We start from the raw sequence: 27,955 nt of genomic DNA, 5'->3' as shown, positions 1-27,955 counted from the left end.
AATGTCCTTCCGGCGCCCCTCACTGGGCTTTTTGTGCGTTTCCGGGTCTGCTGCGGAGTCTGCTGTGTTTTTTTTTTTAGTACCGAGCGGAGAGGAGATGCACACGGCACTTGAGTGAGGTAACTATATAAAAAAAAACCGCGATTTTGTTTTCACACACTCCCACAACATGGACCCGAGCTGCATATCGACCCGTAGCTAGTAGTCTTTGTATTTTTGGTTTTTAAAATGATTTTTTAAACGAGAAAACCGGAGCTATAATATGGAAGATCCCGGGCTTCTCGTGCTCTCGCCTCGCTTAAGGCGCACATTGCGTTGACGTGTGCCTTTACGGAGCCTGTAGCTTAGCTTAGCATAGTTTAGCCTAGCTTACTTCAGCGCTAGCATTAGCTCTCGTCCTTATCTATGTTTTGGTTTTATTCACCATAACGGCTGCCAAATGAAACGAGTGAAATGAAACGATGGATTGTTTAAACGAAAAGCGCTGAAACAATAAAAAAAATATTTAGGTTTGTATGTGCGCGTGCGCGTGTCTGTGTGTGGTTGTTCGAGTCTCATGATTAGCATTAGCAAGGGGAAGTTATTTTAGCGTGGTCAGCCAGACAATGTAATAAATAAAACATTTAAACAAATAATTCATTATAGTGTTTGATGAATTTGGTGTAAAACTCTCTTAACGGGGATGTTGTTATGGACCTAGTAACTAGTTAACTAGTTTAAATGGCTCCTTTCTTAACTTAACCCTTTTGATACTCACTAATCACTACACAGCTTATTTCAGACTTTTTCATGTTAAAGGAATTAAATACTTTTGTGTCATTTAAAATGAAAATTAAAAAAAAAATCGTTTTGGGGAACTTTTTTTTTTATTAGCTTTATGATGTGGCTCGTGCTGCCGTGGTGTAAAAGTAGTTTTTTTTAAACGACAAATATATTTGATGCCGGATTGCTATTTATTACTTATTCAGTGTTTTTTTGTTTGTTTAGTCATTTTTTGTCCTTTTTTATGATTTAATAATAAATAATGTATATATATTTTAAAATAATAAACATAATATCCCGTGTAGGGTTAATTACAGTAGCATAGTAGGCTGTGTCCTAATACTGTTCTCAGTAACGGCTCGCGCTCTTTAGTGGACTTTATTCTATGGAAACATGGCTCGCGCTGTGACACTATCTAGTGCAGTAAATCGCGGTTAGGAAGGAGGCCCGGTACTGTAGATTTCTATATGAATGTCAGTTGTGCTGGTCACATATTATTGGGATTTTTTATATATATATGTGTGTGTGTGTGAGATTCTATAATAAATAAGTTTTGCAATGCCTTCACAAGTATAAATTGTTAAAATAACTAAAAAGAAATAACATACCTACCAGTGGTGTTTTTGTTTACTTTGTGCAGTGGCGAAATATTTCCTACCGTCACACCATATCACCAAAAGAATTTGGGAAACTCATTCTGACGTCATGTTATTAACTCATACAGGATGTGCTGAATGTCTTCGTGTTATTTTGCACTGTGTCACAGTAACAGAAGTGTTCGACTAACGTGTGGATTGAAGCTTGTGTAACAGGTCGAGATATGCTTCCTACACACCTCCTGTAGCAGTGTACAACAGCAAGGTGTCAGGGGAATGTTTTAGCTTTAGGCACATGTCTTTGAAAACACACATACTGGTAAACGCAAACGGTGGAAACTTAATTACAGGAGGCGCTACAAGTTTACCGAGCGTTCCTGATGACGCCTGTACCATAATTTTTTTTTTTTTTTTTTTGGGTGCTTGGTTTGTTGTAGGTTTTAGATGGTTATAGTACAGCTGTATTCGACACATTGAGAATGGTGACCTCATACACAATTAAAAATATGACTAGGTTTGCATCTACATCAGAAGTCTAATATAAATCTGACTCGGGTACTGTTTGGATTGGATACTATTTCTGGACATGTGTTGAGAAATGTGACCACACCAGAGAGGATTTTTAATACCTAAATATTTTACACAGTGTAATACAACACGCTCTCATTCTCTCTCTCTCATTCTCTTTCACTCTCTCTCTCTCTCTCTCTCTCTCTCTCAAAGTTACAGAGATGTGTGTAGTCACATCAAGATCCATGTGTATTGCAGCCACCTCATTTTATTTTGAGCCTCATTATCAGCTTAATACACATGACCGTAATATGTAAGTAGGGTCTAGTTGTCAATGGGGATGTCTGGAAAGTTACCGAGTCCATAGAACATCTTTTGATTTGATTGCTATTTATTGCTCTGCATTTTGAATACCCTCAGTGCCTTTATTTCAGTCTTCTATTTCTACTGAAGAAAGCATGCAGAAGTGCTTTTCCTGCAGGACTTAACAGAGGATTTTCTATCTTGCCCTTTCAGACGAGATTGTACATCACCAGCTCTTTCTACACTGTGTACAAAGTATTGATGTCGGTTAAACTGTTGACTCTAGGTTTGTAGATGTAAAACTCTGAGTGCTTAACAATCTTACATGTCACTTCCTGTAATAACACATGACTGGAAAAAGTTTCAACAGACACCACACTTTTCTCTGGATGAGGAATTGACTTGAAAACCCAGAAATACAGGCTTATGACATTATTACTGAGAGAAAAAAAAGAGATAACATGACAAGGAAGTCAGACTGCTTCAGTGTGTTAGATCCAGCTGATAAAGACGTTGTGGTCTGCTCCTAGTCTCATAGTAAAGCTTTTTGTGTGAACATCAGTGCAACTAGTCTCCAGTTTGAGAGATGATTCTACAGCAGTTTAGTTGCTATAAAACTACACTATACTGCCAAAAGTTTTGGGACACCCCTCCAAATCATTGAATTCAGGGGTTGCGCTCGGCCCTTTTAGTTCCAGTGAAAGGAACTCTTAATGCTTCAGCTTCATACCAAGACATTTTGGACAATTTCATGCTCCCAACTTTGTGGGAACAGTTTGGATGACCCCTACCTGTTCCAACATGACTCCACACCAGTGCACAAAGCAAGGTCCATAAAGACATGGATGAGTGAGTTTGGTGTGGAGGAACTTGACTGGCCTGCACTTCGACACGATAGAACACCTTTGGGATGAAATTAGAGCAGAAACTGTGAGCCAGGCCAAAACTGGGACATTTGCCTTTACATGCACATGTGACAGCTTCAGCTCTTCTGGGAAGGCTTTCCACAAGGTTTAGGTTTGTGAAGCATGAAGAGTTCCTTTCACTGGAACTAAGGGGCCATGATTTGAAAGGGTGTCCCAAAGCTTTTGGCAATATAGTGTATCTCTGTGTGCATATAATCATTTTCACTGCACGATTTCAGAAACCATGCAAGTGCCCTAATGAGTACAAGAAAATAGTGGAATTCCCTCAAGCCACACAGTTATTGTCTCTTACAAGGCTGTGTAATTGGTGTTTTATTAATTGTAATAAAGTATTATTTATGTTTGTGTAAAACACACCATATAGATCAGTTATTGTTTGGTAAGTCAAGGCTTAAATAGACTCTGTATTGAGTTTGCGAATGGGTGGGGCTTGTGTCATTTATCAGTTTATCAATCAAGATTGTATACAGCTGATTATTGATGCTAAATATATATAATATATATATCAAAAAAATAACCTGGATAATGTTCACTCACTGAAAGGCTTCTGCCTGTAAGCTCCAGATTTTTCTTGCATTCCTTCTTCCTCCTCGTGGCTTTTTTTCTTATGCAGCTGATTTTCACATGTTTTAGGAAATTGGTACTTTTCCAAAATATTTCTGCTGTGTAACATTAGTGTTGCTGTTGAATGGAATGAAGAAACTCTACACACGCTCTCACGATCTGACCGGTGAAAAGGGAAGGAGGAAAAAAGGTTTATCATTTGGGTCAGTGTTTCCTTCATATGATCTCATTAAATGAACAAAAAAAAAAAAACAAGAATTGGTCTCTTGTTTCAGATTTTCAGACGTCTTGCCACAGCTCATTTGCATGTATCGACGCCCACAAAACTCCATAAAAGGTTATGTGCACAGACGTCTGGGAGCACAAAATGAACAATCATGGTAGAGACTGAGAGGCAGAAGTGATTCGCTTCTATGCCAGTACAAATATTTTATTATAATAGTAGTAATAATAATAATAAGCTGTAAATCTTCCATCAGCTGAGGTGTGTGTTTGCAGTTCATGGCTCTGCACAGACAGACCGGCCAATTCGACATTTATAGGGTGCCATTTTTTTAATAATTGAATCAGAATTGAGTGATTAGTTTTATTTGTGTTCATTTACACTGCTTGTAGAGATTGCTGGATCGATGGTGCTGTGTGGAGTAAGTAATCTATCACACTTTAATACTTTCTCTTTCACGCGTTTCAGTTCCTCTCCAGACTTGATTGTGTTTCTTTTTGCTACGTTTTGACAATAACCATGAACGGCTATAATAAGATCACACAGATGACCTTGTGTGTGTGTGTGTGTGTTTTCAGTAGTGTGGAAACTTTGAGAACAGGCTGGTCTTGTTAAGGGATTAATGCTTCAACACGCTTGTGTATATAGAGGATTTCTTGACCATGCGATTTTCAGGTTTTTGTGCAATTTTGAATCACCGCAGAAGGATTTGTTGATAAAAGTCAAAGATTATTGGGTCAAAAAAGCGTGTTCAAGGTATAGCTCTAACATTCTTGTGTCTGTTTGGTTAACCAGGGTTTGTCTGGTTACTCAGTCATTCATATCTCCATCGTGTTGACGGAGCAGAAAAGAGTCTTTCTTGACGGTGTTTGATGTGTCCTGTCAAGGACCCGAATGATGCACTGTATACTAGGATGACTTAACACTAACAAATACCCAAGCTTCAATCTGCATTTGTTTTCTTATATCGTAGCTTGAACGAAATCTATGCGTTCTGAGGACAGACAGATTAATCAAAATGGAGTTCTTAACCTTTTGCAACCAATCATCTTGGAGATTTTCGAGTCAGATCGCTCTTTCTTACTTCTGCCTCGTTGAATTACAGTCGAGCGTTTTGTAGTTACCTCTCGCCAAATCAGTGCTCTAATGAATCCACATCCGTTTCATTACCTCCCAATGAACTCCGGCTCAGCGCCGTTGATGAGCTTTATGAGCTTCACAACAGCCGAGCCGATGCAGCATCAGTATCTTCTGGCTGTCAGTAATCTCTCCTGTAGGGAATATACACCCTGGACAGGATGCCACACCATCAACACACACACTCATATGCGCACTTTCACTGCACACACACGTGACTGTTCCAGCCTTCATTTCCCTGTCACACACTTGTTCAATGTACAATACAATGTTCAGGCGATCTGTATATTTGCTATATATTCTGGTTTAGTAAATTTAACAAATACACATCATCTGCATTGAATCTGTCAGAACATTACTAAAGAGTATAACTATATTTGGTTAGTGTGCGCTAATCCACTAGGCTTTTTTTTTTATTTTTTTGTAAAGACACCAGATAGCACTGCTCCTGTAAAGCATCCAGCTGAAATACAGCTCACGTTCAGTTGAGTTGTATTTTATATAGACTCTCACTAGATGCACGAACACGGTCAAAACCATCATCTGCTTCATTCATCCGTGATAACGTGAGAATAATGCTGATGAACATAAGAATGAGATTGTTAGCAGAATCGCTGCAGTACTTTAGCAGATATTAGTATTGTGATACGTATGTGGTACTATCGGAATTCTAGTGTCTTAGATTTTCGTTAGTGACGTTACATATGCTGTGTTGTATGGCAAATCCTTACTCTTTTCCTGCTTCTAACACATCAACTTTGAGGACAAAATGTTCACTTGCTGCCTAATATATCCCACCCACTAACAGGTACCATGATAAGGAGATTATCAGTGTTATTCACTTCACCTCTCACTGCTCATAGTGTTATGGCTGATCAGTGTATATACATATATATAATATATTACTCCGCTATATATATATATATATATATATATATATATATATATATATATATATATATTCAGCTCCATTGTTCTCTGATGTAATGCTTTCTTGTACTTGCTCTTTATCACTCTGTTGTAGATGGTATTCGTTGTAATAAAGTTATCGTGAGAAAGTCGGTGAACATTTAATCGGCTAGTCGTACGTAAGCGGTATAAATGCACAGAGGTCACCCTGCTCATCGATTTGTGAGTTCTGTCACTGAGGCCATTTCACATGGAATAAAGGTGCTTGTCAAATCTGCTCCTCCGCTATGAGCATGTGCTTTAACCCTATTGTTATCGATCTGCCTGTGGGTGAATATCAGCCAATGCTTACCTTATCTCCCTAATCCTTTTGTAAATCACAGCAACAAAAAAAACACAGCTTTCTAAACTTGGAGCTGCACTTATTCCACAGGCTGATTAGTGTCTTTTAAGGGTGAAGATATTAACTGGCTTCACTTCACATTGCACACGTTACTGTGTGTAGATGTATAGATTTAGAGTACGTTATTAATCCCCAAGGAGAAACGTGTCCCGAATAAAGCTGCTCTACCCCGATTGGAGTCTCGTCGTTTGGTGGTGGTCACTGCTGCTGGGGATAGATTTACATGGACAGACTGTGACCCAGGGGACTGCTGTGGATAGAACCACTTGGAGACTATCACACCGTCTCTGAACTAACATCGCATCTGTCAGCTTTTGGCAGGAAGGAATTAGTGCTATAATGAACTACACTGACCTATTAGTTCCTTAAGAGCTCTTGGTTGCTGTTGTAGAACAGACATTACATTACATTACATTTACATTATTTCCTGTCCAGTGTCTCCCAAATGAGGATGAGGTTCCCTTCTGAGCCTGGTTCCTCTCAAGGTTTTTTCCTCATATCATCTCAGGGAGTTTTTCCTCACCACCATCACCTCAGGCTTGCTCATTAGAGATAAATAGCAACTTAATTTTAAACTTTATCATTTTTTTCTGTTTCTGTACTTCTGTAAAGCCTATTTGAGACAGTGTCCCTTGTTAAAAGCGCTATACAAATAGAAAGACGACTAAGGACTAGAATAGTTCTCAAGACTTTATGCCACAAAGAATAAAGAAAGAAAAAATACATAGAAATGACTGTTATTTACGGACTGTGCTGAGGGTATGAACTATATTACAGACTGGCAGGTTTTAAAATGTGTGATGAGAGGTCGTGATAGTGTGTGCATGGAAAAAATGTACAGTCATAAGTAACAACATAAATAAAAGTGACACTGTGTAAAAGTGCGTTGTGCAGATGATGTAAAATCAGTATAGGTGTCCATCGTCTCCAGTGTCCGCTTGTTCCCCAGCCTCACTGTTGACTTGTGTACCTTTCTTTGTCACGGCGAAGCTGCTGTAGTCTACATGGTACCAACATTCCCTGATTGTTAATTAACACATCAACACGTCTGTACTGAGGAATTACAGACAAAAGAGTACATTCATGTGAAATACATGAGCCTGTGAAAGGAGTTTATTGTACGTCAGTGCCCTGAGGCTGTGTGTGAGATTGATGTTTTCATGTGCTCATATGACTGATGCTTGGAGACAGGAGTAGATGTGGGTGAACTTTAAATATGTTGGCCTGAAGAATGATGGTACAGAACAAACCAGCACTTGCTTGACTTACAAATGAGGTCGTGAGAAAGCTGCACTTTTTTGTCTTATCGTTTTACAAACTTGACCTGGATTTTATGTGCTTACATCTACATTTCTGGCATTTAGCAGATGTACAAAAGTGCTTTGAAATCTCTATCAATGAACATCAACACTGGTTCACTGGGCCAGAGACTTAGGACACCATCAGCCTAAAAACTTGTCAACTTTAACATGTTTATCAAGTAACTCAGAGAATGTAACTAGTACCATCTACTGTTGATGATTTTAGAGTTCAAGTTGAGTCCATTTTGGGTCTGAAACATAAAACTGGCCATCAGTCAGAGATCTGATCGTTGAAGCGTTCCTAATGCTTGATCTCTGCAAATGTTCACAGCTCACTGATGTGTCCGGGGTGTTTTTTTTGGCCACAGCATGTGGTCACCACAGTAGCTGATTAACTTAAATCCCCCTCTCCACCCACTTCTATGTGTACAAGACCAAAACCTCGCCCATATAAACCTAAAAACCCACTGACATAAAGGAGTTCCAGCCTGCAGGCATTCTGCATGGTGCTATAGAAGAGCATTATCGACTGATGTCCATTTCCTATCCAGACACCTCTTTGGATGAAAAGGTACGCAGTTCCAGGACTTTACCATGATCTGGAGACGCATTGTGAACTGAAGAGCAGGTGCATCATGGCCTGACGGTGATCTCGCGTGAGCATTGTTTATTAGAGATGCTGATTTTCTGCTCGGTCGTTTCACTCTATTATAGATGTGTGGACTTGTGCTTGAAAGGGCCTGGACAGTCGACCCCTGTGGTCTGCTGATCTGCTCTACTGGAAGGTTACAGGATTACTATTCCTATTTATTTATTTAGTTATTTTTTAATACTCTGTATAATCCAAACATTTGTGTCCCAGATCTCATAGTTCATTTATTTATTTACTGTTTGCACACAAGATCAGCTTGTTGCATGCTCTCAAGCGATTTCAGGACAGGTTTCTATTCCCCTTCTAAAACATAAGATCCTGTGAATCTTTTAGTAATGTTTTGACAGGTTGAGCTCGAGAGTCAGATACCCATAATAATAATAAACCAATAATAATCTCTCTGGTCATCTTGCTGGGTCGTACGTATTTAGTTTTATGGCGTGTCTGTTTATTTTTAAGGAAGGGGTGTGTGTGTCTTTTTGACTGAAGGATCAAGGATTTTTGGGCTCGGCTCTCCACACCCCAAGTGTTTCATCCACTAACATGGCACAAAACAGATTTGTCTCTTTAGACAGCTGGGATTCACTTCATGTTTCAGTACAGAACAGAACTGACCTTCAAGCGATCAGAATTTTATTAGGGATGTACTGGTAGCATTTTTCACACAGAGTTCAAGTACTTTTTTTATTTAAAAAAAAAGTCTCTAACAGTAAAAATAACAGTACTGAAAAAAAGTAACTGAGTATTAAACAGTCAGGGACTTTATGGATGGATGCTGTGCGAGATCCTCACCTTCATACTTGATACACAGAGAAAAGTTCAACTAGGCTTGTGTTAACTTCACGTGTTAAGTATACGAAAACTGTCCAGACTGATATGCAGTACCAACACTGGTATCGATAAACCTGATTCTGATTTCCAGAAAGTTCTGCAGAATTTTGGTCAGCTGAAACTCTCACCCAGCTCCACTTTGCTTAATTTCCCCAGCGGTCGCAGAGCACACACTGTTCCTCCTGCCATCTGCCATTGTGTTCAGAGGCATCTGCTCATCTCTCCTGACCCTGAGGGCTTTCCAAAACATATGTAAATGATACACAGATTCACAGTTGAAGAACAGCAGGCTCTTGTGGACTTTCGACAATCCTCTGCAGTTTAACGGTTGTTGGTACACGAAAAAGTGAAGCATGTCATTTCTTTAGACAGGATAGACAATGGATCGTTCATGTTTTCCTAGCTCGCGAGTCATACACTATATTGCCAAAAGTATTCGCTCACCTGCCTTGACTCGCATATGAACTTAAGTGACATCCCATTCCTAATCCATAGGGTTCAATATGACGTGGATCCACCCTTTGCAGCTATAACAGCTTCAACTCTTCTGGGAAGGCTGTCCACAAGGTTTAGGAGTGTGTTTATGGGAATTTTTGACCATTCTTCCAGAAGCCCATTTGTGAGGTCACACACTGATGTTGGACGAGAAGGCCTGACTCTCAGTCTCCGCTCTAATTCATCCCAAAGGTGTTCTATCAGGTTGAGGTCAGGACTCTGTGCAGGCCAGTCAAGTTCATCCACACCAGACTCTGTCATCCATGTCTTTATGGACCTTGCTTTGCGCACTGGTGCACAGTCATGTTGGAAGAGGAAGGGGCCAGCTCCAAACTGTTCCCACAAAGTTGGGAGCATGGAATTGTCCAAAGTGTCTTGGTATGCTGAAGCATTCAGAGTTCCTTTCACTGGAACTAAGGGGCCAAGCCCAGCTCCTGAAAAACAACCCCACACCATAATCCCCCCTCCACCAAACTTTACACTTGGCACAATGCAGTCAGACAAGTACCGTTCTCCTGGCAACCGCCAAACCCAGACTCGTCCATCAGATTGCCAGATGGAGAAGCCCGATTCGTCACTCCAGAGAACGCGTCTCCACTGCTCTAGAGTCCAGTGGCGGCGTGCTTTACACCACTGCATCCGACGCTTTGCATTGCACTTGGTGATGTATGGCTTGGATGCAGCTGCTCGGCCATGGAAACCCATTCCATGAAGCTCTCTGCGCACTGTTCTTGAGCTAATCTGAAGGCCACATGAAGTTTGGAGGTCTGTAGCGATTGACTCTGCAGAAAGTTGGTGACCTCTTCGCACTATGCGCCTCAGCATCCGCTGACCCCGCTCCGTCAGTTTACGTGGCCTACCACTTCGTGGCTGAGTTGCTGTCGTTCCCAAACACTTCCACGTTCTTATAATACAGCTGACAGTTGACTGTGGAATATTTAGGAGTGAGGAAATTTCACGACTGGATTTGTTGCACAGGTGGCATCCTATCACAGTTCCACGCTGGAATTCACTGAGCTCCTGAGAGCGACCCATTCTTTCACAAATGTTTGTAAAAACAGTCTGCATGCCTAGGTGCTTGATTTTATACACCTGTGGCCATGGAAGTGATTGGAACACCTGATTCTGATTATTTGGATGGGTGAGCGAATACTTTTGGCAATATAGTGTATGTTGGTGTGGTCGGACCTTCGGCCGTTACCTTCTAGGGACTATTGCGTATGAACGAACCTGCCATGTACATGAATCAATGTTTCCTCCTGTCTGAGTCACTGCATATATCAGATCTGAATTTTGTGGGTTGTCAAAAAAGTGAGGAACTGATGAGAGTAAAACTACATATGCTTCACCCATTTGTTCACCCTTAAGCTCTATGCATTTTATCTGACTTTCCAGCCTCCCTCAAGATGCTTGGTTAGGGTTAAAAATATGCTTAAGTTTGAACACAATATTGGAGAATGCTTGTTTTTTTATTGAGAAGTGAACTTACTGAGTAACACGAACCATACTGTGTTGTGTCATGGCTTCTTGAGTGTCTTATAAGCCTGTTCAGACTATTCGCGCCACAGTCTTGCTTTCGAACAACATACCATTAAGCCAAAATTCCAGTTCAACTCTAACCGGCTAGAAAGTAGCTCCCCATCTGTGGGCTAAACAAATGACACGATGTGCATGCGAGCCATCACTGCCATCTTGACGTTCATGCTTCATGACACCTACCTACACCTTTGAGTATTAAAATGAAATGAAATAAAGTAAACGACAAACTGTCAGTGTGTGTTAAAAGAGATGACACCAGCCTATGTGGCTTTGATATCAACATTTTGGTTTCATGAGAAGCTCCCAGAGCTGAAACTGTGTTGCGATGGGTTCAAAACTTCACTGAAGTTGAGTCAGATCTTGTCATCATGCTTCCCTTTGCAAAGCTTAATCTAAGTTTGTTTCAATTGATCTCCCAGTTTACCTGATTGATATCCATAGACTCTCAGCTCAGCAGGTGATTATTTATTATATATTTTACAGACCTGTCTGCCAGAGCGAGAGAGATAGAGAGAGAAAGAGAGAGATTGGTAATTAAACAAACGAAGCAGGCTGTGATTAATGGGATAATTCAGTCGGCTAATCCGGTTGTCTTTACTGTAATCCTCGCCAATCTGAGTTCCACGTTGAGCACTGAACCGGCGATGGACTCGTGCTTGAGAAAGATCGGAGAAACGAGGCGAGCACATGAGAGTCATATGAACTCAGCTGACTTAAAGACTTTGGGAGGTGGGTGTGTACGTTTTCCTCTCTGCACCCTGCACTAGCAGAATCCCAACCAAATTAAGCACTTTTTGTACAGTAGTTTGTTCTTGCTGTCATTTTCCCCCATCTGTGCTCATGAAATGACCTGCTTGAGGCTACTGCTGACCTTCTGATGTGTGACAGACACACTTTTTCCATTCTGTGCAGAATGTTTTAAAATAAAGTTTCCCCCAGAATTCAGCTTGGCTACGTTGAGCCTGCTGACCCTCTCCTGCCTTTCAGCAGATCAAACGATACGCAATTCACCTCCTGTGCGTTTGGCGCACAAGCACCCACGAGGAACATATTTTTTGTGTTAGACTCGCTTCCATGCTGTTTGGCTTCTCCGCAGCCCGTGATCTTGAACGTGTACATCTAACAGCATTTCAAAAGAGCAGCTAATCCTTCCTTACTCTCTGCATTCATTAATAGTACAGTGTATAAGACCTGCACGCGCCTGTAGATCTTTCAATATTAAACTTTGTTAGGCTCGGCTTGATGAAGTGTTAATGAATAGATTAAATAACAGTGATTTAATAATAATCCCGGAATCTGATTTTGCTTGTGATTCAGTTTCAGAGCAGAGTGAAGAGCTGGGGGAAAACGTCTTTGGATCAGGACCGGGGCCAAAGTGGTGGGCCGTAGTTTAACGGTATGTACTGTTGTTTCAGTTTTACTTTTAGAATAGTTGAATTAAATAATAATGATAATTCGCTGGCAGCAGAATGCACAATTTGGTACACAGGACTATTTTATCTTACTAAAGTGTGAACGTGTGTGTGTTTGATTTTCTCATAGGCCTGAGGTCTGCCTTCATGTAAACGAGTATGAGTACATTATTCAGAATGATCAGATAACACGTTCTAAACAGATACAAACAGTTATTTTTTCCCCACACAAGTGGGAGGTTCGAGACAAAGACAGACCACATTTTATTAACGTGAACGGGGCGTTCACAGCCTTCACTTGACTCATCCTTAGTATCTGCCTGGTTCTGGGTGCGGTGGTTCAAATCATGCTGTTTACATTTTGAGAAAGTAGACCCAACTATTTGCTAAAAATTGTCTCTGGCAGGTACAAACAAAACCACTGACTGTGTGAGTTGAATTCAACTTTCTTAGCCACACCCACTTCAGGTTTAAATCGAAACACATGTATGAATATTTGGTGCACTAAACAGATACAGATAATGTAACTGTGTTCCATGCCTAGTGTGATTTATTTATTTATTTTATTTATTAATTTATTTTTTTATTTTATCTAAACAATAAACTCTCAAAGCTTTTAGAGAGCTGTTATATGGTTACAGCTGTCAGAAGGATTATTATTCAAGCATTCGGAGGTGAACATGTGACTTTTCTGCAACTCCTCTAAGCCTCAGTGAAATTCCCTCAGCCCGGGTCATCCATGCTTGCTTTTCCGGAAGATTCCGGTCTGATCTGAATTGTCTCATGATATTTTTTTCAAACACGCGCCTTTGCTAAAAATCCCTTTTTGCAGGTAACAAAGAGCACATTGAGCAGGCAACACTGTCTTATTTGTGCGTCCGGATTGCCTCGGAATAGGCTGCACTATTACTCTACCCTATCTCCTAGGGGGTTCAGAGGTCACTCTAGTTACATGTTTATAAACACAGTTGGTGAGAGCACAGAGGAAGGCTCATAATTACGGCTAACTGAAAGCCAGAACGCCACCTCACTCGCATGTCTTCAATTTGCTTTAGCACGTCGATCGGGAAGCACACACTGAAGCTGGTGTAAGTACTCCACATGATACACTCAGGCAGGAGAATCCCATTTGATTGGCTCCCTTCTTGTTTTAGGGAATGATTATTTATTTTTTTTCTTAAGCAGCATGTGACCTGGCTGAGCCGTGCTAGTGACACATTAAAGATTTATCGTCTTCTTTGAAGTGTAATAAAGAAATATTTATCCTGTAATCTTTTCAATGTTGCTTATAAATTGACTGCTCAAAGATATTACTGACCTGAAAGCATGTGAGGTCCCCCCCCAGGACTAATGACATGATTGTCTGATTGCGTCTGGAGTAATGGCAGTAACGGCAATTTCACAGAAAGTTTCATCTTTAATGCGATGTAGTTCTGAGAATGAAGATCTCCTTTGCTGCGCCTGTATCGCTCAAAATGAATCTGTTCTGTTCTTCTGCAACACTGAAGATTGACACCTCTGCTGCTCCATTACCTTCCGTTGTGCCACTGATCCTTGAAAGGATGGAAAATCAGCGGGTTTTCATTCAAAACGCTGTTGGCTTCTTTTGCTCCTAATCCCTTAGCACACATGCGTTTATTTCTGGATTTGAAGGCTGTGATGGAAACCTTACTCTCGCTCTCTCGCTCCTGTACAATACATTCTTTTGTAAACACCACTTCTCTATTGCAACGTCCTCTTTCTGTCATAAGATTCTCCCACAACAGAATAGCAACATCTGTTTCTCAGGCTGTGGTCTTTTGTGCTGGTTCTGTCACTCACGCTGCTTTTAACATGACCCTGTCCCCTATATCAGGTTGTTGTAAGAGGAAAGACGTTTATCACAGGAAACATCTGTCGATCGTCGTTGCTCTTAACGCTCTTTCAAACTTTATGGTTCTGCCACTGTTCCAGAGCTTAACATTGCTTTGCTCGTTTTTAAAACTAAGGTGTTATAAGACTAAGATATGAAATTAGGAACTTTGAGTCTGTCTGTATGTTTGTAAGCTTCTGTATATAGTTTGATCCTTTTTCCTCCAGGTATGTTCATTAAAATGTTCCACCCCGTTCGAGTTTATGGTGTTCTGGTTGTTTGGTGCTATTCAAATGACCAAAGGCTGGTTGGAACATGTGTTGCTGTTTTTGTTCCCCCTTTTTTTCTGCTGCAGCATCTTAAATTAAAAAAATTTAAAACTACATTTTTTTGGTAATTAACTTGCTAATACCTGAGCGTCATCACTTTTGCCTTTCGCTATGCAAAGTGTTTGTTTCAAAGCTTTTGTAAGAAACCTTCTGCTGCGTCCTTGCTTTATTATTGCCCCAAGACATTTCAGAAACGTCTGTCTCTGAAACAGTCCAGTTATTTCTGTCTAAAGAAAACTGTGTCTAAATAGCCTGTCTGGTATTGTCACTGATCGTTGTCTTGTCATTTAATAAAAGAGATGATATTTTTCATGCTGCATGAAAACAATTTTAATCTTGTATCTGTTTTTTTGTGTGTGTTTGCAGTGGTCTTGAAGTGAAGAGACAATGAGAGTTCACGCACACACCAAGTTTTGCTTTCTCTGCGTCTTCACCCTCCTGTTCCATCAATGCACCCATTGTCATGAAAGCGGCCATCATCACCACCACCACCACCACAGTAATGAAAATGACCACGACCATGACCATGACCACGACCACGACCACGACCATGTCCACGACCACGTCCATGACGACCACCAGATATCAAGGGAGTCCTACGTGAGCCCACCAGTTCTTATACCTGGGAATCAGAAAGAAGCTGCAGAGCAGGAGCAGCAGTACTACATTCAGCAGCTGTTCCGCCGCTATGGCCAGCAGGACCGGCTCGATTTTCGAGGCTTCCAGAACCTTCTGCTAAGCCTGGGACTAGGCAAAGTGCGTGTAGTGGAGCTGGATCATGAAAACCTGGGACATGACCATGTGGCCCATCTGGACCTTCTAGAGGTGCAGGAAGGCCTGCATTCGCATTCAGCTGGTCATCCGCACTCACATCATAACCATCACAACCATCACCATCACTCCCATGGAGAGGCTGATGGAAGCTCATGTAGTCCAAGTCTTACTGCAGTAGCCAGACCTACTGTAGAGAGCAAACCTCATGGACGGTCAGGCAAGGATGGTGACCATAACCACGATCATGATCATGACCACGATCATGACCACCATGTACATGATCATAAACCTGAGCATGGCAGTACACAGACTCAAAGCGTTGATTATGACCACACACATAACAGTCATGAACACTCTCATGGTCACTCACATGACCATGACCATGAACAGGACAATACTCAAACTGAAACACCTGATCATGATCATACACAGGACAGTCTGGAGCACTCACATGTTCACTTGCATAACCACACAAAGGAACAAACCAGTGAGCAAACAGAGGAAACCAATGATCTCACTGGACCATCTTTAGATCGCACCTTCCCCAGTAGCCATGAAGATAAGACGCAGCCTCATCATCATGGGCATCATCACCATAAACACCCTCACCCTCACCACTACCACCACACTCCAGACACTGTAACACTGAACCTTACTCAAACCACCTCGGCATCCCTTCCGATAAGGGATTCTGAGGCGCTCTCTCACCAGCCCTCCAGTCAGACTCCTACATCAGCTCCAAAAAGGATCAGGAGGCCACAAAAGGGTAAAGGACAACGTGGGCGAAACAGAATGCCCAACCCTACTGTCGGCTCTGTGGTGGCTGATAGTGGGAATGGCCATGATCACGAACATGATCACGACCATGACCACCATTTGCACCATCAAGGGCAGGCCAGCAAAGAAAAGCGTGCAGTACCAGAAGAGACTGTGAACCCAAACACTTCTTCAACTGGTCGGTTTGAAGACGTTCCTCACCAACATGAGGAGGTAGCTCACTTCATTGTTCTTGCAAACTCTTGAATTGTTCTGACCCGCAGCTCACTCTTTTGTCCTCGTCTTTCAGTGTCTAAATCTCACCCAGCTGCTGCACCACTACGGCTTGAGTCCCGACTCGTTCATCTCCCCAGCACAGTTCACCTACCTATGTCCTGCCCTCCTCTATCAGATAGACAGTCGCCTCTGCATCCGCCATTATCACCAGGTCGACATTGAGGAAGCGCCTCCAACCTCAGGTACATGCATGCATTAATAAAGTCACCACAGTCCTCATTAGTTCATGCTTCAGAGAGAAATCATATAGTACTACACTGACACTGACACATCAGCTTAATCTGCACCAGTGAGCTTTTCAACATCTTCCTCATAAAACATGTGGAAACTAGAGCTCCTCAGGAGTCTGTGCCAAGTTTCCAGTGCATTGTTGTACCACACAGAACATTTCTAGTGTTGAACGGGCACGGTCATAATGTAATAGCTTTGCTGTTATCTGAGTTGAGTAACAGAATCCAACCAAGGTAAGCCAAAGCTGTTCTTAACTGTTTACCTCACAACAACAAGGAGAACAACTTCCTTTCCATTTCTCTACACCATTTCTCCCAGGAATGTGTTTTTCTTATTTTAAAAAAGTCTGTTAAATAGGTGTTTATCTAAATTTAGCTGCTATTCTAATCTAAATTCCTGTTGTTGCTTGTTCTATAAAACTGTTGTGGTGTATTTTCTCAGTCTGGTTTTGTTATCTTCCTTTATGTTTTACCGAAAGGCTATAAATCACGGTAATAAAGTAGTAAAAATCATGTGACTTGCAAAAGAACTCCCCCACCCCCCATGAGGCAATCGACAATACAAAAATAACCAACTGCAGGAAGCATGCTGAGCTTTTGACAAGTTTCCGTGTTTACTACTGGTAGAGTAATGCAGACATACATGAGATTAAAAATAAATTCACTGCCACTATACAGACTGTATAAGAGTCGCATAATTGTAATAGCGGAAAATGAAGCAAAGATTCAGAATGACTGCTAGAATCTAATTTTACATAATGTGCAAGAGTTCAACGTGAACGATGTCTTTGTCTTTGGCTGCACCTTCCCCAAGGAAAGTGATCACATGCCTCACTCCAGCAACGTGGGAATGAACACACTAAGACTTCTTACATGTGCACAGAAAGTCATGAATACTGAAAACGCAGCAGATATCTGCTGGTTTAGATGCACTTGCAGGTTCTCCAATGTGGACCTGAACTCAAAGCCAAAATCATGCCCGAATTTTATAACTGTGTGATAACGTTCTGTTCTTCATGTCAGAGTATTTCAGCCGTAAGCTTGAGGTGAGCTCATGCAGAAAACGCTCTCACGTAAACAGAAACATACGTTATGTCTAGACAATTTTACCATGCAGTGGGGTGGTGAATGGGTGCATCACACGCATAAGTGCATGATATATATTGTAATTATTCCATATTCACCGATCAGCCATAACATTATTGACCAGTGAGAGGTGAAGTGAATAAGACTGATGATCTCCTCATCATGGCACCTGTTAGTGGGTGGGATATATTAGGCAGCAAGTGAACATTTTGTCCTCAAAGTTGATGTGTGTGTAAGGATTTGAGCGAGTTTGACAAAGGGTCAAACTGTGATGGCTAGACTACTGGATCAGGGCATCTCCAAAACTGCAGCTCTTGTGGGGTGTTCCCGGTCTGCAGTGGTCAGTATCTATCAAAAGTGGTCCAAGGAAGAAACAGTGGTGAACTGCCGACAGGGTCATGGGCAGCACGTGGGGAGCGGTCCGTGGTCCGTGTGATCCGATCCAACAGACGAGCTAATGTTGCTCAAATTGCTGAAGGAGTTAATGCTGGTTCTGATAGAAAGGGCAGAATACAGAGTGCATGATGGGTCAGGGCTGTTTTGGCAGCAAAATGAGGACCAACACAATATTAGACAGGTGGTCATAATGTTGTGCCTGATCGGTGTATAATGTAAACCATTATTTATTATGCACTACATCCATATAATGTGGTGGCTGTGTTCATGTTTTTTTTTCTTTCAAGAAACGTCAGAGGCTTTTTAGTGCTTGGTCTCTATGTGGTGATGCAGTTTTGAAGGCGTCATGGCCTCATTGGATAGCCGGTCACCACATATTATACAGAGCGGGCTTGCAGCATGTGAATCATCTGTTGTGATAAACCTGTAATTTAAGAAAAACTTGGTATTTTCTTTAAATACAGCTTTCTTTTTGTTGGCAGTCTTGGAGTCTTCTGCTGTGCCATCATTAGGTCAATCCAGCGAAGTTTGGTTTTGTTTTTTTTTGCTCATTTTTGCAAGGGGTAACTTGTTGGCTTAATTTATCAGCAATTTTTAAATTTGTTTTAAAATAAAACAGCAGACTGTGGTAGTCAATAAAATGAAAAGATTTTGGTACTGTGGCCTGGTACCAAATGATCCACTGCCTGGTACTGGTTAAAAAAAAAGGATAACATAAATGCCAGTGTGCTTTACTTAATAGAGAAAAAAGAAAATGTAATATCTCTACCATTCTTAGATCATTTGTCTTTCTTCATCACCTTTCATTACCATGTTTTTAGCTGAATGGTGAGTTTCGCGTCATACTATGGAGTAGGATCGATGTCGAGTGCTCACCAGCACCACTCACTATTTTTATTATCCAAACTTTTTTATTAGAAGTTTTAGTCAGTTCAGTAAGTCAGAAGGACAGTGACACTTTATTGTCAGTACATTTATTCCTTATCCATTAAGAAGACATGGATAAACCACTGATTCACACACTGATAACTAGGACAGTACATCAGTAATTAATTGACACTTGTACTAGTCATTAGAAGTAGGGAGAAGTGTGTGTGTGTGTGTGTGTGTGTGTGTGTGAGAGAGAGAGAGAGAGAGACACTCACTGGACATGAGCTTGAGGGTCCTATTTATTAGGCCTATATAATTAGTGCCGTGCGTCTGCGGGTGATTGCTTTTTCCTCCTGAGACTGTATGCGCTTCTCCTAAACGAGCGTGGATCCTTTACAAGTTCATAGTCAGTAATTTTCTGCTGTTCTCTTCTGAGAAATACAGTTATAGCAACAAAAAAAAAAGTGTTAATTGCATTTTTTTACTGATTGCACATATTAATTCAGTTAACTGTAATTAAAATATCGCAAAGTAATCAGTACTCTCTTTATTCCAGTCATGTGAGCTCTTTTGACACTTTTTAATTATTACTATTTTTTAATCTGACCTTAACTCTAGAAATCAGAAATCTGTGCACTCATTAAAAGTCAGCGATTTTAGTAAAATGAATCAATTAACACCGTGTGTGTCGTTTTTTCAGAACAGTATCTGCCGTTGTTGTAAACAGTGCCACCCAATGAAAAAGCTATCAAAAGTATCCTCCGTGTATGACCTCGAAAACTTTTAAATAACTCTCATTAAAATACAATTAAAGTGATTGCCTAATTAAGCTAATTAAGTTTTTTGCTCAGCACATCTATTACCACTCCAGCATATCTAATCAGGGCTTCCATTGTGAAGTTAAAACAAATTTTCTTGTGTCTAGTCTCAGTTACCTTAGCCTGAGTGCTTTCATGTATAGTAGCCTGAATCAGAGGGAAATGTTTTTGCTTTGGTTGAGTATGTAAGGGCTGGATTTTTGAGGTGTGTAGAAAAGCTGGTTTCATGTTTTCATCATTTTGTGTGTCCGGTTTTTGTTTTTTCTTTTTTTTTTTGTTAGGTGCACATGGCATCTGTGTAGTTCTACAGCTCTGTTCTTTGACTCATTTTGCACTTCGTAGCTGAATAGATCACAAAAATCCCACACAACCGTCTCACTGTAATTAAACCGCACCATAGTTCACATGGAAGAGGACAGAGAACACCGCGCTCAGAAGCTCCGACTTTTCGTCAATCCCGAGTGTGATCACTGTGTTCTCACCTGCACAAACAAACCACATCTGGCTTTGATTCAGACAGATGAAATGTCACGTATGTGACCGCACCCTTAGACAATAAAAATAATCAGAGTATGGAATAAGTCAAACTCTGGGTCAGCTGAAAGATATTTTATAAGTTGATTTTGTTTCATAAGTTGCACAAAAGCTCCTGGTTGACTACATACAACTGTAACAGGGACATGATTTATGACCACACTATCAGGTGTCACCCAGATGAGGATGTTTTCCCTTTTGAGTCTGGTTCCTCTGAAGGTTTCTTCCTCGTAAGGCGCTTTTTCCTTTCCACTGTTTCCTCAGGCTTGTTCATTAGGAATAAATATCATTTTTTATATTTCTTTAAAGCTGCTTTGAGACAATGTCTATTGTTAAGAGCTATACAAATTAAATTGAATTCATTGTTTTTTTGTTTTTTAATCATGGTTTACATATCTTCCAGGTTATTAGTACATTTAATGAAAAAAAAACAACTATTGTACATTTAATGTCCTGTCAGTCAAGTACTGAGTACTTATTACTCTTATTGTTGCAGCATGGATCTGGATGTGTGGCTTTGTGTCCATCACCGTGATCAGCCTGCTGTCCCTGCTGGGTGTCGTGCTGGTGCCCATCCTCAATCAGTCCTGCTTCAAGTTTCTGCTCACCTTCCTGGTGGCGCTGGCAGTGGGCACGCTGAGTGGAGATGCCCTCCTCCATCTGCTGCCTCACGTAAGACGAAAGTGTTTAACAGCTACTGACTGCATGTGTACTAATTTATTGGGGATTTTGATAGACCTTGAGGATCGTACTTTGTCACAGTGCACTAAGCTCAGGCATTTTTCTTCATATTCTGTTTTATCTTCTAGTCTCAAGGAGACCACGACCACAGTCACAGTGAGCACGAGCATGAGCATGAGCATGGAGAGGAGCACAGGGATCTGCTTACAGAGTTTGACGGCGTGTGGAAGGGTCTGACAGCGCTGGCAGGAATCTACCTCCTGTTTATCATTGAGCACTGCATCAGGATGGTCAAACAGTACAAAGACCAAGGGGTACGAGGAAGTTTCAGACTGCATACGGACAGGGATGGGCCAGCCATTCTACCTAGTGGCCAAATGGGAAAATCATGTGGGTTATGAGGACTGAGACAGAATAGCTACTCGAACTGAAAGAGTTAATAGTAAAAAAGATTCTAGTACTAGCAGAGGGAGGGTACTGACTAAACTAAAGTGCTCCATTTTAATCTTTGGCTTCAGGATAAACACATTCTCACATCTTTGTTAGCTTAATTGGTGATCCAATGGAGAGGAGAAAAAAATTCACCAAAAGCAGTTGCATTGGTTTTAATAAACCTAATATGACTTACTGACTCGCATTGAATTTGGTGGACAGCTGGTCGAAATGGCCTGGGTTAGGAGAAGGGATTAAATCTGAAAACTAACCAGAAAATGAACACTGCAATGCAATGTGGTTTTGCTATAAACTGATTTCCTCTGTGCAGGGTGGCTTCTTTCAGAGGAAAAAGAGAGGCAAGGATGGGACGATTGGGAAGAAGCTGTCGGATCACAAACTAAACAGGCGCTCAGATGCAGAATGGATGCATTTAAAACGTTTAGATGAGGGTAAGTCACTTATCAGGCAACTTTCAAAAACTGTAAGGCTTTTTACAGTATTTAGCAGACACCCTTTGAGAAAAAGTTAGTGCTCGTTGAACCAATTAGTGAAAAAGTCTGCAGACTCTGCAGAGTGAAAAGCTCTTCAGACACTACACAATAAACTAAAGACAGTTTTTTCCTGCTTCTTCTTCATCTTCAAAATCCAATTCCCTGCAATCAGCTTCCCAGAGCGCCACTCCGATGATGGAAGTGCAGCCTCCAGATTCTCCCAGCAAGACGCCACTGGCCATTACGGACACGGAGCACACCGAAGACGCCGAGGTAAACGGCAAGAAGGCCAAAACAAAGAAGCACGGCCATGGACACTCGCATCACGGCCACTGCCATTCAGAGAAGGAAATGAAAGATGCAGGCATCGCTAGCATAGCCTGGATGGTCATCATGGGAGACGGCATGCACAACTTCAGTGATGGATTGGCTATAGGTAAGGCTTGCTGGGATGTCTGGAACTTACCGTGTGCTTAGATTGAAAACAATAACAATAATCAGTATTTTACTTATATTTACTAGAATAACAGTTGAGGAAAATGTGTAGAAATTAACAAATTCTTTTATTATCTAAAAAATTTGTACAACATGGAAACCGAGTGGTGTTTTATATTGCAGGTGCTGCATTTAGTGCCAACATTACAGGTGGCATCAGTACATCTGTTGCTGTCTTCTGCCATGAATTACCTCATGAACTGGGTAGGTCATTTTTTCAAAACTAATGCAAATGTTGACTTGGTTGTCACGCCAAATTACACCCTACGTATAATCTGTCCATCAACATTTCCATTTAGCTGCTAACCTTGTGTTGATTCATGTCTCTTTAACAACTGACATTTGAGAAGAATCTCAGTTCCTGTGGTCCTTCAATGCTGGGAAGGGTAGTACAGTACAGGAAGAAGGTTTTTTTTTTCTTCTTCTTAAAAGAATTTTTTTGTAATCGTTTCAATAATTTATAATTCACACCACCTAGGTGCTGGAACACATGAGAGAGTCTTGATACATGTGTTCTTTGTGCCTTGTAGCATTATTCATGTACTTACGTGCCTAACTTTTCTGCATCTGGAGGATGAAAAGTGATATTGATCTGGAAAATGTTACGATTTTATAGTAACAGCTACTCTGGGACAAAAACAAGCAGCATGTAGCATCACTTTCAGCAGCCTGAAGCAAAACACTACAAAACTTTCTGCTTTTCTCAAGATGGACATAAAGCTGTGCCTTAAAATGATCCATTCTATTAATACTGTTAATACTATGCTCGAATCTAGAAGATGCAGAAGACAAGTAACATTAATGAAAGGTTATTATCGCTAGGGTTGTTATGGTTTCACATTCAGTCATGGTGTATGAGCCGATGCTTACTTAACCACTGCCAATTTTAAAAATACAGAATCCTTTGATTCTACCTGTTCGTTCAGTATTCTACCCATTCACATTCTTTACTCCAGTGGGTCTAATGCCTTCAGTGAATGGCTGACAAATTTCATAACCACCTCACTCAGGACTTGCCCTAAATCATACTACAGCAATTTCTGCTTTCTCCACACAGGGGACTCGTCTGTACTGAAAATCTCTTTTGTAGTCACAGATATCAAATAAGCTAAAAAGCACTGTGATGCTCAGAAGAACTAAACAAAACAAATATCTGTATTTATTAGTAGCAGCTCTAGCATGCTATATAGTATTTCTCATTCTCAAAAATATCTTTCTAATAAATCTCTTACTAGGGAAGAACAAATAGAAGATTTAATATTTGTGATTCCTGGTCATTTGTTATACACTGTATGACCAAAATCTTGTGCACCCCCTGACCATGTCACCCATATGTGCTTGTTAAACATCTCATTCCAGATGTATTCCCCTTTGCTGTTAATATAAGCTCAACTCATCTGGTTCTAGCTGTGGGAATTTGTGTTTATTCATTTACAAGAGCATTAGTGAGATCAGACACCATTCATCCCAAACATGTTCATTGGGGTTGAGTCCAAACCAGGGCTCTGTGCAGGACATTCGAGCTCTTCCACTCATGATGTCTTCATGGAGCTTGCTTTGTGAACAGGAGCATTGTCATGCTGGAACAGGTTTGTAGTTCCAGTTGAGTGAAATTGCAATGATTGAGCATCCAGAAATATTCTGTACAATTGTGTGCCTCAAAATTTTTGTCAGCAATTTGAAGAAAAAACACACATGGGTGTGATGGTCAGGTGTCTGCAAACCAATCCATTAATCCTAATTATTTTCTGTGGAAGTGCACAACCAACATTCTGAACAAAGCCAAAATATGCATAGTTCCTGGTACTTGCTATATCTACTTATAACAGATGAAAAATCAAGCATAATGTTTAGAGAGAAAGCAGGCCTCTGACTTCTCAGCCCTGCTGTACCTGCTGTACTTACTCTGTAAGGAAGGTTAAACTGGCCTTAAGGATGCTACCAGTCAGTGTGAATCACTCCTGGTGCAGCTGGATCTTTTGTGCCGTGCAGCAACAATACTGTGCTGCAATATTTCTCCTGCTTGTGTGAGTAATGGCATTTCATTTCCAGAGATGCCTCTTGCATCCCATATCGATTGATCACCTCGTCCCAGACATCAGCTGGGGAGTGCAGACGTTCCATCTATCTCTCTGTGTATGTCTATGTCCTTTCATGTTTAAATGGAAGGAAAACAAACAGTAACCAAAATGGCTATGCCATAGATCGATCAAGTCTGAGACAAAACAAACCCAAATATTCTTTATAGTGTTTGGGTTATCTGGCTGGAGTATCTGATTATTTTTGAGTTTATAACTTGTGTATCCTCTGTGTGTGTTTTTTTTTTTTTTTTTGACTGACTTTCACCGGCTTGTGTTGTGTTTATACATTTGCCATCCCAAGGGAATGATGGGTCTACCAGCACCTCTTCACGAGGCACGGCACGGTGGTAATGAGCACTATTTAGCACCTCGAGGCGCAGCTAATTTCCTTTTTGACGGCTGTTTTAATTGTGCCTGTCGACACAAGGGAAGTCGGGAGCCAGCGCAAAAGTGCTGCACAGTTGAGACTGTCACGTCTCCACCAGTTTTCCTGAGATGGATTGATGCATGTGACACATTAATGCATTCTAGACAGTAATTAGCAGGGAAGGAGGACAGGAGACACGACGTAACGAGAATCTAGGCCAACAATCGACTTTTTCTGCATTTTTATTCCGTCTTGCTTGGGGATTGAGACCGAGTGCCAATTGGCTATGTTCATTTTTAGCCTGTCGACTAAAATAACATGCTTTTGAGATTAGCACGATGGAATCGTGTACATGCTCGTACCCGTCTGCTAGGTCGTCCTTGAGTAAGCCAGTGTTTGTGTGTCTGATGTGATGTATAGGTCTGACTCCGTGCCTGTTTTTGCCTGTAGGTGACTTTGCAGTGCTGCTGAAGGCCGGGATGACAGTAAAGCAGGCTATTGTGTATAACTTGCTGTCGGCTCTCATGGCCTACTTCGGCATGGTGATCGGCATGGCCGTGGGTCAGTACACACACAACGTCACAAGCTGGATTTTCGCCGTAACGGCTGGCATGTTCCTGTATGTTGCCTTGGTGGACATGGTGAGTATTTTACAACACAAATGCAGCTGATTAACAGCAAAGTTTGTACATATCCGATCATCATCGATATTTGAAGTGACTTTTCTTTTGTTGGACAGTTGCCTGAGATGCTGCACAACGATAACGAAGATCACAAACGCTGCCAGCTGGGACACTTTGTCTTGCAGAATGTAGGCATGCTCACAGGCTTCGGCATCATGCTGCTCATCGCCATCTTCGAGGACCGCATTGTGTTCAACTTCAACTTCTAGCTACGTCTCCACGCTGGCAACGTCCTCCTCCGGAAAACATGGCACAGAGCGTCCTCCTGTCTCGTTCATGTCCTTGTGTCTTCATTTGCTCTCCAAGAGGGCCTCGGTGGCTTATGGTGGACATGCAGACAAGAACATTTACAATTTGGCTACATTTTCCTCCCTTTCCAGTAAGGGTTTAAAACCCGAGTAAGCACAACACAGATGCAGAAACACAGACCTCTCTCTCTCCCACTTTCTCTCTCTCTCTCTCTCTCTCTCCCTCCCTCCCTCCCTCCCTCCCTCCCTCCCTCACACTTACTCTAACTTCAAAAGCTCAAAGTGCATGTCCCAGTGCTTGTCTTAATGTGGTATCAGTATCCTCTAAATATCACTACATATCGGTGAGAATGAAGTCCCCGATTTGAAGGAGTATCCCTTTAATATCATGATGGACAGACTGTTGAGAGAGGCAGCTAGTGCAGCCATCCATCCATCCATCCATCCATCCATCTATCCATCCATCCGAGTGTAGTAGTCCAGTAAGAAGAGTCGTGTTCATTCGTTAGCGCACTTGCAAGCCCATTCATGAAGAAATGTGACGTCTCTTGCTGTGTTTTGTCTCGTGTTGTCCAGCCATCGTTGTGCTAAAGCACAAAGTAGGAGCCGCAAAAAAAAGAAAGAAAAATGTACACAATTTACATTACTGTACCAGGCTTAAAAGAGAAAAAAAAAAAACTCTCACAACTGTCCTAGTGTGCTTTTCCAGCAACAGTTGCATAGATTTGCTTGCGTTTCATTATGCGGTGAGGAAGTACACTACATTGATCACTCCCTGCAAATCCTTTCATCAGTAAATCCATCAGCTGAGTATTAGTCCAAAAAAAAAAAGTGTACAGTGTTAGAATCACGTAACAGCAAGGTGGAGTTACTATGCGGTAGTATTTTGTAAACTGTGATACTTTGGGTCAGCCAGATCACTACACAAGGTATTTATTTGTTTGTGTTAATCGTCATGGCCACAGTTTTCTCATCGTTTTTTTTCCACATATATTTTTTTAATTAATCAGTTTAATGCTGTTTGTCGGTTAAGTTCATGGCCGTTATTCCACTCTTTGTTTCAGCTTGTTGTACTGGTCAAGTCAAGGTATTTCCACGTCACCCAGGGTGCTGACTCTTTCATCATGACACTCGATCAGAAACGGTTCTTTGCCAGCGGTTACTAGGTTTAGCATAAATTCACCTTAGATTTAACACTTCGACAATCCAAACTCTCAGTTCATTATCCAAGCCCCAGGTTGTAATGTTATAAATTAGGCTAATTTGCACTTGCTGAGATGTTTCATTTCCTTGTAAACTAAAACAAATGATGGATATATATATATATATTTTTATTAATTTGCTGCAGTACTGTATGTAATGCTGTTTGGAAGAGGCTAAACCACTTGCACTGTATTCTTGGACTTTCCCACTGTACATTCCATGGGCCGTGTGTCTGCTGCTCGATCAGCTTCCCCAATGACAGACACTCCTGTTATGTGATCTCTTGAATGTATATAAAGATCAGTCGCCTTCATTTCGCCAACATTCTCAACTAGACCTGAAACATGCATGTGGCATGAGCTAAATGGAACAAACTTGTTTTTTTTTGTTTTGTTTTGTTGTTTTGTTTTGGTCTGTGTTTGATTTCTATTAAATAGAGTAAGATGTATGCTGAGTGTTGAGCATTTTCTTGGTTTTGGCTCCTCGGTTATTAGTTCGCGTTCAAACTGTGAAGTGATGAAGACATGATTTCGGTGTTCACCTTGTTGATGCTGGAGTCTGAGCAACCTTTGAGCTCAAGGTGGTTCAAACAGACTTTTAATCAAATTTTCTGGTGTAAGAAGTGTGAACAGAGAACTTGCCCTAAAGGCATGCAGTACGATGAAAAGGCACTTATTTTACCTTTTACATTACAACATGGTAGTGCAGGTTGTATTTAAAACAACAAAATATTAAAAAAATGTCTGGTCTTTTGACCTGGAGGAGT

General features: G+C 41.1%; 1 protein-coding gene across 4 annotated transcripts; it reads left to right on the top strand.

Moving 5' to 3' along the window:
- LOC131354160 (zinc transporter ZIP10-like) lies at positions 1-27,637 on the top strand. Of its 4 annotated transcripts, none has more exons than XM_058391492.1 (11): positions 1-119; positions 12,469-12,547; positions 15,111-16,508; positions 16,585-16,753; positions 21,002-21,177; positions 21,315-21,500; positions 21,950-22,070; positions 22,285-22,548; positions 22,731-22,811; positions 25,506-25,696; positions 25,795-27,637. In XM_058391492.1, exons 3-11 carry the CDS (start codon positions 15,132-15,134, stop codon positions 25,945-25,947), a joined length of 2,718 nt encoding a protein of 905 aa, XP_058247475.1. In that variant the 5' UTR covers positions 1-119; positions 12,469-12,547; positions 15,111-15,131; the 3' UTR covers positions 25,948-27,637. The 4 variants fall into 4 exon arrangements, with proteins under 4 accessions (XP_058247475.1, XP_058247477.1, XP_058247476.1 ...); XM_058391493.1 differs by lacking the exon at positions 1-119 and adding an exon at positions 11,210-11,880; XM_058391494.1 differs by lacking the exon at positions 12,469-12,547 and having other exon boundaries at positions 22-119.
- Positions 27,638-27,955: the final 318 nt, after the last annotated feature.

This window comes from Hemibagrus wyckioides, linkage group LG06, assembly GCF_019097595.1.
Source record: "Hemibagrus wyckioides isolate EC202008001 linkage group LG06, SWU_Hwy_1.0, whole genome shotgun sequence".
Lineage (NCBI taxonomy): Eukaryota > Metazoa > Chordata > Actinopteri > Siluriformes > Bagridae > Hemibagrus > Hemibagrus wyckioides.
The sequence above is the reverse complement of the archived record's forward strand: the minus strand, read 5'-3'. Positions and strand labels throughout refer to the sequence as shown.

Bases quoted from the DNA above. Each gene is read 5' to 3' on its own strand.
- LOC131354160 (XM_058391492.1), top strand. From the start codon at position 15,132: ATGAGAGTTCACGCACACACCAAGTTTTGCTTTCTCTGCGTCTTCACC. The intron at 22,071-22,284 runs GTAAGTCACTTA...CCCTGCAATCAG, and splicing joins TTTAAAACGTTTAGATGAGG to CTTCCCAGAGCGCCACTCCG. The intron at 25,697-25,794 runs GTGAGTATTTTA...TTTGTTGGACAG, and splicing joins ATGTTGCCTTGGTGGACATG to TTGCCTGAGATGCTGCACAA.